Source organism: Acomys minous (assembly GCF_964271855.1).
Source record: "Acomys minous genome assembly, chromosome: 9".
Classification (NCBI taxonomy): Eukaryota; Metazoa; Chordata; class Mammalia; order Rodentia; family Muridae; genus Acomys; species Acomys minous.
In genome coordinates, this window is record NC_140490.1 from 96,458,241 (window position 1) to 96,475,290 (window position 17,050).

Below are 17,050 nucleotides of genomic sequence, written 5' to 3' on the forward strand. Positions count from 1 at the left end.
CACCCCAATAATTTTTGAGAAGCCTACTTTCATTGAGATTTTCCTGACATTCTGATTGACTATGGTGGGAATCAGGACATTCTGGAATCTTCCAGCTCTCTCTATACCCACCTAGACCAGAGAGAAATGGGCTTGTTACCAAAAAAAAAAAAAAAAAAAGGGAAATATTAAAGTCAGCCAAAAGAGCCCCATGAGGCGGGGTTTAGAAGCACTCCGGAACAAAGCTTTTGGGGCTCCCTTATCATGGAGTCAGACTGTGGTACATTCCGGTGTCTGTAATAATAAACACACAGTATAGCCAACCAGGGAAGATCTTAAAGTATCTTTTAAAATAATAGAGGGCTTTATGTTATCATCAGTAATGCTGAACTGGGACCCAGGGCATATGGCACACATTATTATCTTTATAGGCATATCAATTTACCATAGATGCGGCAGAGACATTGTGCACACAACAGTGAGAGAATAGTCACAAAAAAGAGTCAGCTGGCTGTTGTTTGCACCTCTGTTGTAATCCTTTTTTTTTTTTAAAGATTTATTTATTGTATTATCGGCAGAAGAGGGCATCAGATAACATTATAGATGGTTGTGAGCCACCATGTGGTTGCTGGGATTGAACCTAGGACCTCTGGAAGAGTAGGCGGTGCCCTTAACCACTGAGCCATTTCTCCAGCCCCTCTGTTGTAATCCTTAATCATGTAAAGATAGTCTGTTTCTGTCAAGGTCTAGCATACTAGTGAATATATTAAAAGGCAGTTGGTCTTTCCTGCTTTCATAGCTCACAGTTTGGAGTGCAGGCCAAAGTTAGAGACCTTCCCCTGAGGCCGGTGGCAACCAGCAGGGACGAGCTCACATAAACTACACCATACAGTTGTGACTGCTAATATTAGTTCCTGGGTGTGCCTTTGGCCTTCACAATGAAGCCTTGCTGATGTAACTAATGCCTTGGCTAGGATACAGTTCTTGGCAGATTCTCTGGGATTTGAATGTGTTTGGAGTAAGTGTACATCATCCTCTGCTCTGGTATTTTTTTTCAATCCCCCAAGGAGGTTGATAACATGCTCCAAATGATACAATGAAGACAATCTACGAAAACCAAAACCAAACTGACCTTGCCCAAACAACATCTCTGGCTCTGGCCTTGTCTTCTAGAAGGTCACCTGCATCACACCTCACAAAGACATCTTTAAGATCAGGCTGGCCACACCTGCCAGTCATAGCATGGCCATGTCAGAAAAACCAACAACTTTGGAGTTTAAGATCATACTGAGAGGGTCTGGGGACTGAAGACAGGTGCGTCAATTAACCATGTCCACCGAATGAAGCTTTGTTGGAAACTGGCCAGCAAAGCTCCGCTGACTCCATGGTTGGCTGTACTGTGTGTTTGTGGTTACAGATGCAGGGACGGACTCACGGGCCGACTCCATGAGGAAGGAGCGCTCTGCATCTGCAATGCTGCTAAACCAGTGGTTCTCAACCTGTGGGTCACGCCCCCTTTGGGGACTACATATCAGATACTCACATAATGATTCGTATAGTTTTGAAGCAGCAGCAAAAATAATTTTATGGTTTGGGGGTGGGGTGGGGGTTCACCACTATGTGAGAAATCGTAAGAAAGGGTCACAGCATTGGGAAAGTTGGGCACCACTGTTCTAAGCCCTGCCTCATGAGGCTCTTCTGACTGACTTTAACATCTCCTTCCCTTGTAATAAACTGTACCCAGGAGTTTTGTGAGACCCAGAAACCTGACGCTATTTGAGGGGCTCATTAAATTTGCCAGCGGTGTCAGCAGTGATGGCCGACTTGGCATGAGTCCCTCAAATCTTGCAATTTGATTAACGTAGTAATTTCCAAAACTAAAATGGTCTCCTAGCACCTTGCCTTGTTTCTTTCACTCCCCGCTCTCCCCCTTTTTTTCCCTCTATTCCCCACCACCACCTTCCTTTTTAAGAATTTTGTGGGATGTGAAATTCTCATTTAAGATGTAAATGTCAACACAGTGTGAGTTTAATACTGTAAATGATTTCATTCCTGTCATTGGGCATGGATGGAACAGAAATCTGGAAAGTTAAAAATGGTCAAAGTTTATTCAAAAAGATAAGTAGCTCTGTATCACTATAAAAATTGAACTTGTAGCCTGAAGAAATAAAAATCCACATTCACTGTTTTTTTTTTTTGCTTCTTGTTTTGTTTGTTTGTTTGTTGTTGTTTGGTTTGGTTTTGGATTTTCAAGATTGCGTTTCCTCTGTGTAGCCCTGGCTGTCCTGGACTCCCTTTGTAGACCAGGCTGGCCTCGAACTCTCAGCGACCTACCTGCCTCTGCCTCCCTGAGTGCTGGGTGCACCACCACACCCGGCTCCCTGGTTAATTTTAAGAAATTCATTCACAGCCATGTTAAGAAGAGGTAAGCATTCTAACTTTACATACCCTGCTAAATAAAAATTGAGGAAGAAGCAGGAACACTTCCCGACACTCACCAAGAATGCTGCCCTGATCTCTGAGTCTTATGGAGGTTTTTTGTTTGTTTGTTTGTTTGTTTCAGTTGAGCTTTTCTCTGATGAATCCAGTTTGTTCCAAGTTGACAAAAAACTGGCCAACACAGGGTCTTATGGTCAAGTTCTGGAGGGCAACCAAGAGCAATAACAGTGGTCCATAGTGTTTGCGGGGAAGAGGTGTCAGTGGAACTCCACTGATAAACAACTCAGAAAGAGGACTGCATTCCTGGCACTGGGGCTTTATTTTCTAGCGTGGGATGTCCAATTGGGGCATTAACATTAAAGGCCTTTACAGGAAGTCATATAGAGCCTTGCTACTGTAGAAGCCTCCTATAATATACACATACTCACACACAGGAGAGGGGGAGGAGGAACGAATCCACATGGTCTCATAGCTCATATGCTGTACTAAAAAAAAAAAAAAAAAAGATAGTTGTCAAAAGCACACCTGAGAATCTCAACAGATCTCTCTGGGTTTGGTTATATAACCCACATGCTCAGACCAGCTTGGAGAAATCCATCATTGTGTCCAGAGCTGAAACTGATTTCTTCTATTAGAGAAGATGGAAGGTCTGGTAACTACAGACAACCTGGTTTTCTCATGTTCAGAAAACCGGCACGCATCATGGGTAACAGATGAGTCTATTCTTTGAAGAGTTTTTTGTTTGTTTGTTTGTTTTTATTTTTATTTTGTTGGTGTGGGGTTTTTTTGTTTTTTGTTTTTGTTTTTTGGACTGGTAGGGAGCAGCCATTTTAGAAGAACACAGGATCTCTTCATGAAAGCTACTGAGAAGGCTTAACTTCTCTCCTGGCTGGCCTCAAAGCGACCTCACGAGCTAAAGACCCAGCTCTGTGCACACTATTATTACTTCTGACACAAGCGATCCCTGGCTGCAGGACTCACTCACTGACCTCTACGCAGATGCTGCTGAAACATACCTTTAACAACGTGATGGAATCTTCTTGACCCACTCTTTGTTTTCAATGTTCCCAGTATGCCGTGTCAACCAAGAAAAATGCAATTAAAAGGTTTGAAAAACTCATAAGCATGAAAGAGAGGCAACTCCGAAAAGCTGAGAAAAAGCTCCAAGATGACGCATTATCCTTTGAGGAGTTCCTTCGAGAAAACGACCAGAGATCTGTAGATGCTCTTAAAATGTTAGTGTCTCTATGCTGGCCACAACTTTCCCCCCAGTCTATGCTTGCTTGTTTTTGTTTCTTTGAGAAAACAAGCAAACAAACTAATAGATTCACGTTCTTTTATTTTAGGGCAGCACAAGAAACAATAAACAAACTTCAAATGACAACGGAGCTCAAGAAAGCAAGCATAGAAGTGCAATCAATAAAGAGGTGAGGGCGTGCTGTCCAGACTCAGCCAATCCCCACGCCCCATTCGGACCTGTTATGCCCAGCAAAGCCAACTAGGAATAACTCTAGGAGCTGGTGCCTTAGTATGGAAGGTTTTGAATTGAGAAACCAGTCTAGCAAGGACTGTGCTTGCCTAGATATGGGAACATAAGCCTCTCTCTCTGGAAAGGTCCTCTGACTTGTGGATGCAGAAGGAGGGGAGATATTTTTATTCATTATAGGACAGCCTTCACCTCCGACATTTAAGCATCTCAACTGGGATGTATTCGGTGATCACCTTACATTCATCATTGGCCGGTTTTTGTTTGTTTGTTTTTGTTTTTTTATTCAAGTTTGTTAGTAGAGTCTCAGTTTGTTGTTAAAGTTAAGATCTGAGAAAATCCACAGGAATGGGGATGGGGCTCATACTCTTATGCTGTCAATCTTCCCTTTTCACATCTGCATGTTCCTTCTATGTTCAAGGAAAATCAGTGAATAACTTTCAATGTATAAAAGGCTCTTGCGACCACTGTCCAAGAAACCTTCCCATCGCACTAAGTTCATAATCCAAAATATGCCTCTTCTATCTAAAAGTCTAAGGGTGAACCCTCACTTCCCCTATAATAAAATTCTGAGCTACATCCTCAGCATTTTTTAAAAAAAATTTCTAGATAGTGCCTCGCTATATTGCCCAGGCTGGGCTTGAAGTAACTCTATAGCTCAGACCTTAAACATCTCTCCTCAGTTTCCCAACCAGCTGAGGTTACAGGGGTGCACAGCGAGGACCACAGAGCAGGGGTTCTCAACCTCCCTAACTCTGCAACTCTTTAATATAGTTCCTCATGTTGTGATGACCCACACCCTGGAAACCACAAAAGTATTTTGTTGCTATGCCAATAACTGCAATTTTGTTTCTTTTATGAATTGTAGTCTGATATGCAGGAGATCTGATCTGCAAGCCCCAAAGAGGTCACGGCCCACAGGTTGAGAGCCACTCATTTAGATGAACTTGTCCCTTTACAGACTTGTGGAACCAGAGCAGTGGCCATGGTGCTTGTATTCATTACTATGTGCTGTGTAGTGTCCACTTGGTGACACCTCTATACAGCCTTGTCAGGGACCTTGCTCATTGCTTCTGTGTCTCACCGTTCTAGAAGGGTGGATGCTTGTGGGGAGCCTCTTCCTTTTGTGGTATGATGGCTTGAGGATGGAAAGTATTTGAAAAGGAGAAATGCCTTTCTCTGGACCCCTTTCTATCCACACTGTGCAATCGTTTGCCTCTTGATCTTTCTGACACGTCCGGGAGATGGAATGAGGGACTTCCACCACCTCCCAAGTACTGAACACAAGGACACTGACCCTTGAAGACCACTCAGACCTGGTGCTGAAGGAAGGGCTCTGACAGATGAAGGGCCGAGGCTGAGCTTTTGAGATGACGTGACGGTGATAAGGGCACTGATGAGGTTCCGAATGAGGAAGCCTGGCTTGGGCCCTTCCTGTTCTGTTTCCAGCTTTGCTAATGGGTCTGTTTGAAACATGGTTGGGATAAGCCAACAGGAAGCCGGGGAAACACTCGGCTCGAGTCTCTGTGTTGTTGGTGAGACCATGGGCAGTCATCTAAGGTCTGCTGCTACGGGATGGATGCAAGCCGTTCATTTCTTCTTCCAAAAGAGGGAGGGGTATAGGCACTTCTGTGGTTCTAAGATCTATTGTTAATTATGAGTGTGGTGGACGTGTGCAGTAGTGCACATGCCTGCTGGGGCTAGAGGCATTGGATCTCCCCGGTGGTTGTGAGCCACCGGACATAGGCACTAGGAAGCTCTGCAAGAGAGGTACACATTCTTATTTTCTGATCCATCTCCTCAGACCTGAGAATACCTTTATTCATTTATTTATTTATTTTTGAGACAGGATCTCCCTGTGTTAGCATTGGCCGTCCTGGACTCTCTTTGTAGACCAGGCTGGCCTTGAACTCATAGCGATCCACCCGCCTCTGCCTCCCGAGTGCTGGGATTAAAGGCGTGTGCCACCACATCCGGCACCTATTTTTTAAATGCTGTACTGAGGGCACAATTATGCACGCTTGGCCTTCTGCACACTGCTCACACACGTCAGGCCTTTGTGAAATGGTAGTCCCCTTTCTTCCCCTCACACACCTACCGTCTTTTTCACCTTCCGATTTCTCCATATGCCTAATGTCTCTGATAGAAATAGGCCAGGAGAGTAAGTCTGCCACATGCTATACATGTGCATGTCACTGGGCCTGTGAAGTAGGGGCTTTCTATAACCCGTGGTTCCCATCCATGCCCTTGTTCCCAATAATAACGACTCTGAAACATTCTATTTGTGAATAAATGCCTAGGCCGTGCGCTTTGGCTCATTCCCTGACTTGCTCAAAACTAACATCCCATTTGTTCTACTCTAAGTTCTTCCACCTGGCTGGTTACCTCTGCTCAGTGTCCTGGGGCGAATTCCCAACATGCTTCACTTCATGCCAGCACACACTCTCTCTACCGGAACTCCTCTCTCATAGTTTCCGCCTCAGCTATAGGCCAATCAGCTGTTTATTGACAGGTGAAGAACCCATACAGAACACAAGAGATTTTTTTTTTTTTCAAATCTGTTTTACTGAAATACCAGCCTCTGGGTTTCTTTCTCGTATCTTTCGGAGGTGGATATTTTGTGGCTGTGTTTGCAAGTTTTGTTAAGTGTGCTGTGGTGCAAACAAAGGATGGACAGAATGCTGTGTAACCACGTCCTCATTTCTTTTGAAGTGAAATAGCAAAGACGGAGTTCCTCCTAAAAGAGTACATGAAATATGGATTTTTCCTGCTGAAGTTGTCTCCGAAACATTGGCAAGTACAGCAATCAGAAAAAAGAGCCCAGGCATCAGAAAGTAACCCCATCCTCCCAAGAATCATAGAAAGTAAGTCACGGTCACAGTGCAAGCTGAGCAAATACTCCTGATGCTAGAGCGTTGTGCTCACTCAACGTTTGTTATTTAGTTCAGGAGTCAGAATGTTTTTTCAATTGTATGTGCATCGGTGTTTTGCCTGTGTGTCTGTGTGAGGGTGTCAGATCCCCTGGAACTGGAGTCACAGACCGTTGCGAGCTGCCCTGTGGGTGCTGGGAATCGAACCCAGATCCACTGGAAGAGCAGCCAGTGCTCTTAATCACTGAGCCATCTCTCCAGCCCTCTTTCTATCTTTGTTATCATATATTATTAATCTGGAAAGTGAGGTTAGTTTCAGATATAAACCAAGAAAAATAAACACATTGATAAATGGAAAGTACATCACCTATAGATGATATAATGGTATCTCAAAAACTATTTAGTATTATTAAAGGCCTTTATAGAAAGATCAATGGGTATAAAGTCAATTATACTTTGTTAACCTAATATACTAGCTTAATAAACTAAATTTATTCATTGGAGACTGCACAAATACTTTGAAGCCAGGAAAAAAAAAACTTTGCTGTGTATGACCTAGGGGTTTGACAAATAGAAAAATACATCGTGTTTTCAGATAGAAGAGTTGATACTGTAAAGTTACCAATTTTCTTGAAATAAATGTGTGTGTTTGGTGGAATTACAATAAAATACTGCTACCAAGGAATTTTCAGGGTGTTGAGTATCAAAGCAGAGAAGACTTTGTACCCCGGTACTGAGGATCACACAGATAGACAAATGCTTTTAGCTTAAGAAGGTAATGGGCATGGGTGGGTCACTAATATTACTTTAAATATCATTTAAATATAATTTCATATGCAAATATGTGAATAAATATTTAACCACGCAGCCTCAATAGTTAGAACAGTGCTGTACTGGCCTTAAGGCGTCAGTTATGGAGCGGAGCTAGAGCCCATTACATAAGCATTTCACATATGATCCAAGTAGAGCCATACCAAAACAGAAGAATTTATTCCTGGTAACACTGGAGTAGCTAGGACCACGCCCACTTCCTCCTTGAAGAAAATTCTGAAACTTTGGATGGATAGACATTGGTCACCAAGCACATAGCAAAGTTATCCGTGGGAGAGGAGGAAAGCAATATGATGAGCGCCGAGATTCTCAGCTAATGCTCAGCCTGGAGCATTTCCAGGATTCCCTACAAACTAAAAATCAGGGAGAGCCGGGCACGGTGGCACACGTCTTTAATCCCAACACTCGGGAGGCAGAGGCAAGCAGATCGCTGTGAGCTTGAGGCCAGCCCGGTCTCCAAAGACAGTCTAGGACAGCCAGGCCTCTGTGTAACATAGAAACCCTGTCTCGCAAAAAAAAATCAAAACAAACATTAGGGAAAATTCGTCTTGCAAGGAGTTGGCTGTTAGGGACATCAGTGATGGCAAGTGAGCAAAGCTCATTAAATGATGTTGATGAGAGAGAGAGAGAGAGAGAGAGAGAGAGAGAGAGAGAGAGAGAGGAGAGAATCAATGTGTTTCCATATAACAGTTTCAGATTTAGTCGTCCTAGACTTTCATCTAAATGGTGGATACTCAGAACCCAGTATCAATAGCTACACTGGGATTTCAGGAGCTACGATGGACTGGTGTTAGAAATGGCAATCCCCAGGCCATGAACAGTCTGTTCTCACCTCTTCTCCCTGTGTCAGGGAGCAGCTCTCACCATTGCAGAGTAGGACTGTAGGTCACAGGCTCTCCTTGCGACGTCTCCGTCCTTGGAAGCTTGACAGTAATTTGCCTTCACACTTCTTTCTCCGACAAATGCTCCCCTCACCCATTCACTTCCCATCTTTAGAATTCTCGCTAGGTAGAAGAGAGAACATCATGGACTTGCAGAAGGCTTCGGAAGAGCAGAGTGGCAGGAAGGGGAGCCAAGGTGAGAGGCAAAGCCTAGGACTGCGCTGGCCGGAGCCTCCGAATTCTGGTGTGCTTACAAGGAGGCTCTGATGGGAAATAGAGGGTGGTGCCCACATCCCTCCCGACCCCAGGGGGTCAGGTGTTCTGTTCTTTGTGATATGATATGTTATCTTGTCCAAGTGGACAAGAATCTCATCCTAAATGGCCCCCTAGAGAAGCCTCCCCATCTACCATCGTCAACCATGAGCACTCTCCATCACCACGGCCTATCAGAGATTTGAATCCAGTGGTTCAGCATTGTTTGACTTGGAAATCAACACCTAAACCCCATCAGATGCCATGAAAATATCCGAACCCATCTTCCCTTGAAAACCACCAGACCTGAAGGAAGTCCTAGCTTTAAGGATGTTTCTCATGGGACAGTTTTCCCCATTAGGTGAGCCTCGTTCCCACGAGGCCGCCTTTCTTCCTGTGCCTGGCACCACCTAGTGGTCATCTGAGTTTGTGATTTCCCCAATACAGGTTGACTCTTGGGACCCTTTTCCTCACTTCATCTTGCCTCTAAGCAACAAGTGTATTGGGGACAAAAGAAGTGAGATTTGTCTGCCCAGAAGTGACCATGATATCTGAGCCCCATGCCTGTGCACGCAGCCAGCTAATTAAAAGTGGATGGCTTTGTTTTTATACTTATGAGGCAGTTGGAGCCTACACACCACATATTACTTTGCCCATTGAGGAATCTGTGGTAGTGGGGTGGGGCATGGAAGGAAGAAGGATGAATATCAATAGCATCTTCTGAAATGTTGAGTGTGTTACTCAATTTAAATAGCACCTCTTAGAAATAGTTTCAGTGACATGAGCTCAGATACTTACTATTCTAAAAGCAAAGACCATATTGTATGAGCTACTCCACCCCCTTTTCCTCCCCCTCCCCTCCTCTTTCCCTCATTGAATTCATATTTATTAAAGGCATACAATGCCTTTCAGGCACTTTTTAAGGACCTGGGGTGCACAAAGACAGACAGAAGACACTTCTTCACCAAAGCATCATACAATGCAATGAAGAAAGTGACAGAGTAGGGTTAGGCAGTGAGGGCTCTTTGGAAAAGGCCCAGCACGTGACCTCTACCTCTGTGCAGGCCAGGCCACAGTGGGGCTGGGTTTTGAAGAAGGAGTAGGAGCCTACTAGGTAGAAGGTGGCAAGGGTGAGGCTCACGGTGGATTCAAAGTAGAATAGGAAAAAGAGCATAAAAGGGTTGGTATGACCTGGGCAGGTGGATGGAGACTTCTCAGGGCCAACATTGACCCGGTTGTTAGTTTCAGGTGATAAACACACAGATCCAGGGAAGTTAAGTACCAAAAGGTCCCCCCAGCTGGAAGGTAGGTCTCTCCATGTGCTGTTAAGAATGGTAGCCGGCCGGACATGATGGTGCACGCCTTTAATTCCAGCACTCCAGAGGCAGAGGCAGGCAGGTCTCTCTGAGTTCGAGGCCAGCCTGGTCTACGAAGTGAGTTCCAGGGCTCCACAGAGAAATCCTGTCTTGAGAAACAAAATGAAAGAACGGAAGTGGGCATCACCTTTGTTTAACCCCTTAACCCTTTTAAACACCCTCATTAGAAATAGATATTGTTAATATAGGAAAATCAGAAGCATCGCTCACACCTCATCATTTTTGTCCCTCATTTGTAATTTTCAGTAGTCAGGTCCCACTCGGCAGCTGTGTTTTCTGTTGGACACCTATGTGTGCAATCTAGTGTCAGTAGAATGAAAGGGCTCCATTTTCCATATGATCAGTATTTGGATAATAAAATCAGGTTAAAAAAAAAAAAGAACAGGCGTATAGGACCTCACAGCAAGCAACAAGGCTCATCCCTAATGGTGTTTTTCTTTTCCTCTCCCATCACCAATGGCATGGACCTCACCTGGGCATTTGAACAGGAAAAGGACAGAAGAGATCTGATGTGGGCACAGACACGAGGAAGTCATCCACTTTCAAGTATGGTCCAAACTTAATGAACTCTGATGAGAACTGGGAATGGCTCTTTAGGAAACAGCTCTTTTTAGCCTTCCTTCAGCATAGAGACCTTGTCTCCAAGCCTGTGGTCACACACAGCGGAGTCAGTGGTGGCCAAGTCTGTGCACTCCCAAGGTGTCCCAGAACTCTACTCTCTTTGATGAAGACCTACTGCCCCCAGGCACTGAAACCACCAGATCCCAGATCCTTGGGTCTCTTCCAGCTATTCTGCTAGCCTGTGCTCCTGCAGATTCAGCCCTCATTTATCTATTGCAATAAGACCATAAAGTATTTTTATTTACTTTTTTTTTGTTTCACATGCAGTTATAAGAAACAATACTGAAAGGTCCCCTTTGACTCTTGGCCCAGTTTCCTGCAACAGGAATCCCATGCCAAACCATAGTGCAATGCCACAGCCAGGATCTCAACCTAGGCCCAATCAAGTGCAAAATGTCACCACTGGATCCTTTATGTCCTTCTATAGCCACGCCCACTTCCCTTTCCCCCTGGCAGCGGCCACTCTGTCCGTTTCTCCGATTTTGTCATTTCAAGAATGTGATTCAAGTAAAAATCATGCAGCATGTAATCCAGATTCTAAAAATAATTCCCAGGAGATCCAACAGTGTTAGACCAGGAGCAGCTGGGTCTCTTGTTGAGCAGTGAAGTCCCCTGTGGGCTGCACGTTGTGTACTTGAATGGTCACCTACCGAAAAGTGTCCACCTGGTTTCTAGTTTGGGGAAATAATGAATAAAGCCACTGCAAGTATATTTGTTCAGTTAAAATTTTTTTTTTACTAATCCCAGAACTCGGGAGGCAGAGGCAGGTGGATCTCTGTGAGTTCGAGGCCAGCCTGGTCTACAAAGTGAGTCCAGGACAGCCAAGGCTACACAGAGAAACCTGGTCTCGAAAAAAACATGTTTTTTACACATACGGGTGTTTGGCCTGCATTCATGTATTTGCCCCCATGTGCATGCCCTGCTCCCCAAGGCTAGAAGAAGGCACTGGGTCTCCCCTGGAACTGGAGTTAGAGACAGTTGTGAGCTACTATGTGGGTGCTCTGCAAAAGCGTGGGCGCCCTAACCACTGAGCCATCTCTTTAGCTCCTCATGCAGCACACTGTTCTTATTTCTCCGAATGAATGTCTAGAATGCAAGGGTGGACAGGGCAACGGTGTCAGTTTGTTTCCACAGTGTCTGTACCATTTTACAGTCCTGCTAGCAGTGCCTCAGCCTTTGATCCGCTGTGTGTGTGTGTGTGTGTGTGTGTGTGTACACACACTCTGTGTCTTCAGTGCCCATGGAGGCCAGAAGAAGGCATCGGAGCACTTGAAGCTGGACTTACAGGCAGTTGTGAGCTGCCTGACGTGGGTGCTGGGAGCCGAACTCGGGTCCTCTGAAAGAGCTGTGAGTGCTCTTGACTGCTGAGCTGCCTCTAGTCCTCATCAACTATTCCTTATGCTCACTCTTCTGACAGACGTGCCCCTCCCTCCCCTCCCTGTACTTACTTATTCCCTTTTCTCTCCACGACAGCCCTCTATCAGCAACTACCCCCCTCTCCCCTTAGTTCTGATGTATTAAAAGTCTAATCAATTTCAATTTCGCTTTTATAAAGGATTTTTTTTCAGAACCAATTTCTAAGACATACATTACTTTTTAACCTACTCCCCCACCGGTGTGTGTACATGTGTGCGTGTGTGTGCGTGTGTGCGTGTGTGTGTGTGTGTGTGTGTGTGTGTGTGTGTGTGTGTGTTGCGTGCGTGCATGCACCACATCACACATTTGGAGGTCATAGGAGGACACGAATCAGTTCTCTCCTTCCACGATGTAGGTTCGGAGGCTCGAGCTCAGATGATCAGGCTTAGTGGCAAATGCCTTTACCTGCTGACCCACCTCATAGTCTAACACCCTTACTCTTTAAGGTTGTATCTTATCATCCACCTAGTTGATATTTCTTCCAATGCTTAGAAACTGTTTTAAAAAAAAACCCCACATCTTCTCTTAAGGAGACAGGTAACTGAAAAAGCACTCAGAACATTGTGGTCAGTCTTGAGTGAGTGCTAGTGTTGATCTACTTTGATACTGACAGAATAGACACGGCTTAGGCAGTCCTATTTCTTTAGAGAAAGCACGTTAATTTTTCAATGTCCCGTCCCCAAATCCGCCCTGGAGGGCTTGGTGCTTCTGTGTGGTCTCAATGCATGTGTGTGACTCTGTCTGGGATTGAATGTTATTTTCTTTTGCACAGCTGTGGAATAGTGGGTGAGCAGTCCCCTAAAATGATAACAATAGGCAGACTCTGCAATAGGGGCTGATGAGGTTTCTCAGTGGTTAGAGCACTGGCTGCCCTTGCATGGGGACCTGGGTTTGATTCCCAGCATCCATATGTTGGCCCACAACTTCCTGTAACTCCAATCTCAGGGGATCCAACCCCCTCTTCTGGCTTCCATGGATACCAGGCATGCATACGATACACTGACATCCATGCAGACAAAACGCTTGTACACATAAATAAAAAGTAAACAAATAAATAAAAAGAACTGTGATAGTTAGGGTCTAAAGTCAATTTAGGAACAAAGAGAAACACATGATCAGAAAATGACTCAGATTGGGACTCCAGGTGAGAGAGGTAAGGAAGACTGCGGAAATAGAAGGATCCAGAGGATCCTAGAAACATACAAGAAGACCATTAAGGCTGGTGGATCTGGACCCAGGTGGGTCAGCTCAAACTACGGTACCAGCCAAGGACAATGCATGCAGTAAACCTAGAGCCCCTATCCAGATCTAGCCAGTGGACAGCACATTCTCCACAACTGTGTGGAGAGCAGGGACTGACTCAGACATGAACTCTGGTGCCCCCTATCTGACCACTTCCCCTTGGTGGGGAGACCTGGTGACACTCAGAGGAAGAGGAAGCAGGCTACCAGGAAGAGACCTGATAGGCTGTGATCTTATAGTGGGGGGACGAGATCCCCTTCTGTCACAGACCTAGGGGAGGGGAACAGGATGAAGGAGGGAGAGAGGGAGAACAGGAAGATACAAGTGAGGGGATAAACAACTGAGATGCAATCTGAATAAAGTACTTAAATAAACAAAAGAAAAGAAAAGAAAATGACTCAGAAATGATTTTCTTTTTGCTTTTCTCTCTCTCACAGTCAGCCTGAACGCATGGCCTCAGAGGACAGTTTGGAGTACTTTCTAGAGGACGAGATACTTGACTATGATCTGGTAACCATATTGTTTCTTGACTCTACTTGTTTGTGTTCTACATGGTCATCAGCTTCTTCTGAACTATCTTATTCCAAACATATCACAAGTTTTCCTGAAGGAAATATGATTTGATACTGTTCTTCAATCCTGTCTAGCACCAGTATCTGTCATCAAGCTATCTATTAAAAAAAAAAACTAAACATATAGTAAGAAGATAATATGTCGGCCCTTTTGAGGGTGGGGCAGGAGAGCCACAGATTTCAGGCCAAACAGCAGGGTATGGCAGAGCAGGCAGTCAGGAGGCCTGAGGCGCCACGTCACGCTCAGATGTACCGCAAGCGGGAAGCCGGCCTAGCCTACAGGAGACACCTGACTCAATAAAACAAGGCAACAACAACAGCAATAACAAAATTCAAGGCCAGCTTGAGCTACATCGTGAGTTTCAGGCCAGCCTGAGGTCCATAGTGAGCCCCTATCTCAAAACAAAAAGAAACAAAACCCCCCAAACAAACAAAACAGAAAGGAAACTATTTGGAGCAGATATATAACCTATAGCCATACTATAAAATTAGTGTGTGTGTATGTGTGTGTGTGTATGTGTGTATATGTGTGTGTATGTGTGTGTATGTGTTTGTGTATGTGTGTGTATGTGTGTATGTGTGTATGTGTGTGTGTGTGTGTGTGTGTGTGTGTGTGTGCCTGTGCGTGTGGAGCCCAGAGTTGACATTATAGGCATGCCTTAATAGCACTCTACTTTATTTACTGAATCTCAAGCTCACTGACTTTGGCTCCCCAGCTAGCCAGCTTGCTCTAGGAACCCCCTAACTCTGCCTCCTGGCCACTGGGATTATGGAGGGTTGGGAGGGCTTGTGGTCAGCTGCCACACTCACCCAGCCTTCACACTCTGAGCCCCATCCTTGCACAGAGAACGCATTAGCTGCTGAGCCAGCCTAGGATTTCATTTCGTTTTTCTTGGGTCACAGAACCCCAGATAGTCCTCTCGCAAAGGACCCCGATATCGCTGCAAAACTGACTGTGCTCTTACCTCAGTCTAAAGGCAACCACAGAGGCTTGGAAGTAATTTTTAAAAGAAATAACCCTACCAAACACCACCCGTTATTACACACAGGCAATACCTTACCTAATCATCCTGCTTTTAAAACCGTGCCCAGACAATTTTCTACCTTAACACGTTCAGTGTACAATGCAGCAGGGTTGACCAGACACACCCTGTTAGCGTAGCACATTCGACATCATTTTCATCTTGCAAACCTGAAGCGCTGTGCTCATCCAACAACCGTCCTCCAGCCTCCAGCCCTAGCAACTATCGTTCCACTTCCTGTTTCTCAGAGACTGACTATTTAAATAGCTATTTAAACATTTAAATAAGTGGATTGCACACTGTTGGGTCTTTTTTGTGTGACTGGGTTCTTTCACTTACCATAATGATCCTCAACGATCATTTAGATTATAACATAACGGGGCTGGGGAGCGAGCAAATAGGTACTGTACTTGCCTTGTGTGCTGCTTTGAATAGACATGGCCTCCATAGACTCTGGTGTGTGAAAGCTTGGCCCATTTGGAGTGGCACTATTAGGAGGCGTGGCCTTGTAGGAGTGGGTGTGGCCTTGCTAGAGGAAGTGTATCCCTGGGGGAGGATTCTGAGGTTTTATACCCTCCAGTCTGGCCAGTGTGTGTCAGTCTCTCCATGCTGCCCTCGGGTCAAGACTTTGAACTCTCAGCTCCCTCTCCAGTACCACGTCTGCCTGCATGCTGTCACGCTTCCCACCGTGATGATGACAGACTACATTTCTGAACTGTAAGCCAGCCCTAATTAAAGGCTTTCCTTCTAAGCAGTCCCAGTACCCACTTTAAAAAAAAAAAAAAAAAGGTGAGGCCTAGTGCTGCGTACTTATAATCCTAACACCTGGGGAGCAGAGACAGGCAGATCTCTGTGGCTTGCTGGCCAGTCAGCCGGTCATACTTTGTGAGTTTCAGGCCAGCAAAAGATTCTGTCTCAAAGGCACAAAGAATGGCGGGCAATGCCTGAGGAGCCACGTCTCAGGTCCTCAGGTCCATGTCCACTCCTCAACAGTGTGGCATGTGCACACCACACATGCCTGTGCACACGTGTGAATAACCACACAAATGTACTGTGGAAGAGAGAGTTTCTCCTTAAGGCTGAATAGTAGCTCCACTGTGTGTATATGTACTGTATTTCCTTTACTCACACACCTATGCATGTTTTTATTGCTTCTGTGTCCTGGCTACTGAAATTATTAATGAACACATGTATTGATATACGCCATCTTTGAAAATGTTTGCTTAAAGTATTGCTTATTCTTAGAAAGCCAGGACATATAAAATAATTAGCAGTGAGAGGAAATGACCTCAATTACTTTCCTATCTCTCCCTCTCAGCTTTCTTTTTTTCCCCCCTTTCCTGCCCTCCATTCCTCTTCTAACATGGCCTTTCTCCTTTTTCTCCTCCTTCTTTTCCTCCTTACTATCCCCCCATCCCTTCCCATACCCCAAACCATCTCTTCCCATTCGCCATCTCTCCCTGGGAACCAGGTGCGGCTCCCTTACAATTCGGCCTCCCTCATACTCAGAACAGTAGCATGGATTCAGAGCATTTCCCCCAAGACATTTGTGTTGTGAGTGTGGTCCCCAACTGTTGCTGGGGAGGGTTGGGACACCGCTGCCAACCTTGTGACACCTATGGAGATGTGATGTTTTGGGGGATAGGAGGAAGTTAGGTCATTAAGGTAAGCTCTTCGTTACCTCTTGGGTTTTTTTGGTTTTTGTTTTTTTGTTTTTTTGAGACAGGGTTTCTCTGTGTATCCTTAGCTGTCCTGCACTCACTTTGTAGACCAGGCTGGCCTTGAACTCACAGCGATCCACCTGCCTCTGCCTCTCGAGTGCTGGGCTTAAAGGCGTGCACCACCACGCTCTTTACCTCTTTACCTCTTGGTTACCGCGAAGTGAAGATGCCTCCACCATGTGATCTTGTCACAGGGCACCGCACCAGCATACATCTACAATAGTCACACAGCAAAAATAAATGGTCCCTCCTTGAAAGTAGTTTGCCATACATGTGGAGTGCTGATGCGCATGGCAGCTCCCTCCCTCTAGCATCTAGACAAGTCACCCAAGTCAAGTGACC

At 45.2% G+C, this 17,050-nt stretch overlaps 1 protein-coding gene across 4 annotated transcripts in view; it reads left to right on the forward strand.

Annotated features, from left to right (window-relative positions):
• CCDC38 (coiled-coil domain containing 38) overlaps positions 1-17,050 on the forward strand; it is a 44,230-nt gene that overhangs the window by 15,235 nt on the left and 11,945 nt on the right. For 2 of the 4 annotated variants that reach the window (XM_084794111.1, XM_084794113.1), the window contains exons 6-11: positions 3,490-3,653; positions 3,765-3,845; positions 6,617-6,768; positions 8,602-8,682; positions 10,603-10,660; positions 13,831-13,903. In XM_084794111.1, coding sequence (XP_084650237.1) covers positions 3,490-3,653; positions 3,765-3,845; positions 6,617-6,768; positions 8,602-8,682; positions 10,603-10,660; positions 13,831-13,903 — 609 coding nt within the window. Of the gene's footprint in view, positions 1-3,489; positions 3,846-6,616; positions 6,769-8,601; positions 8,683-10,602; positions 10,661-13,830; positions 13,904-17,050 lie in introns of all 4 variants that reach the window. The other 2 variants (XM_084794110.1, XM_084794112.1) reach the window with 1 other exon arrangement.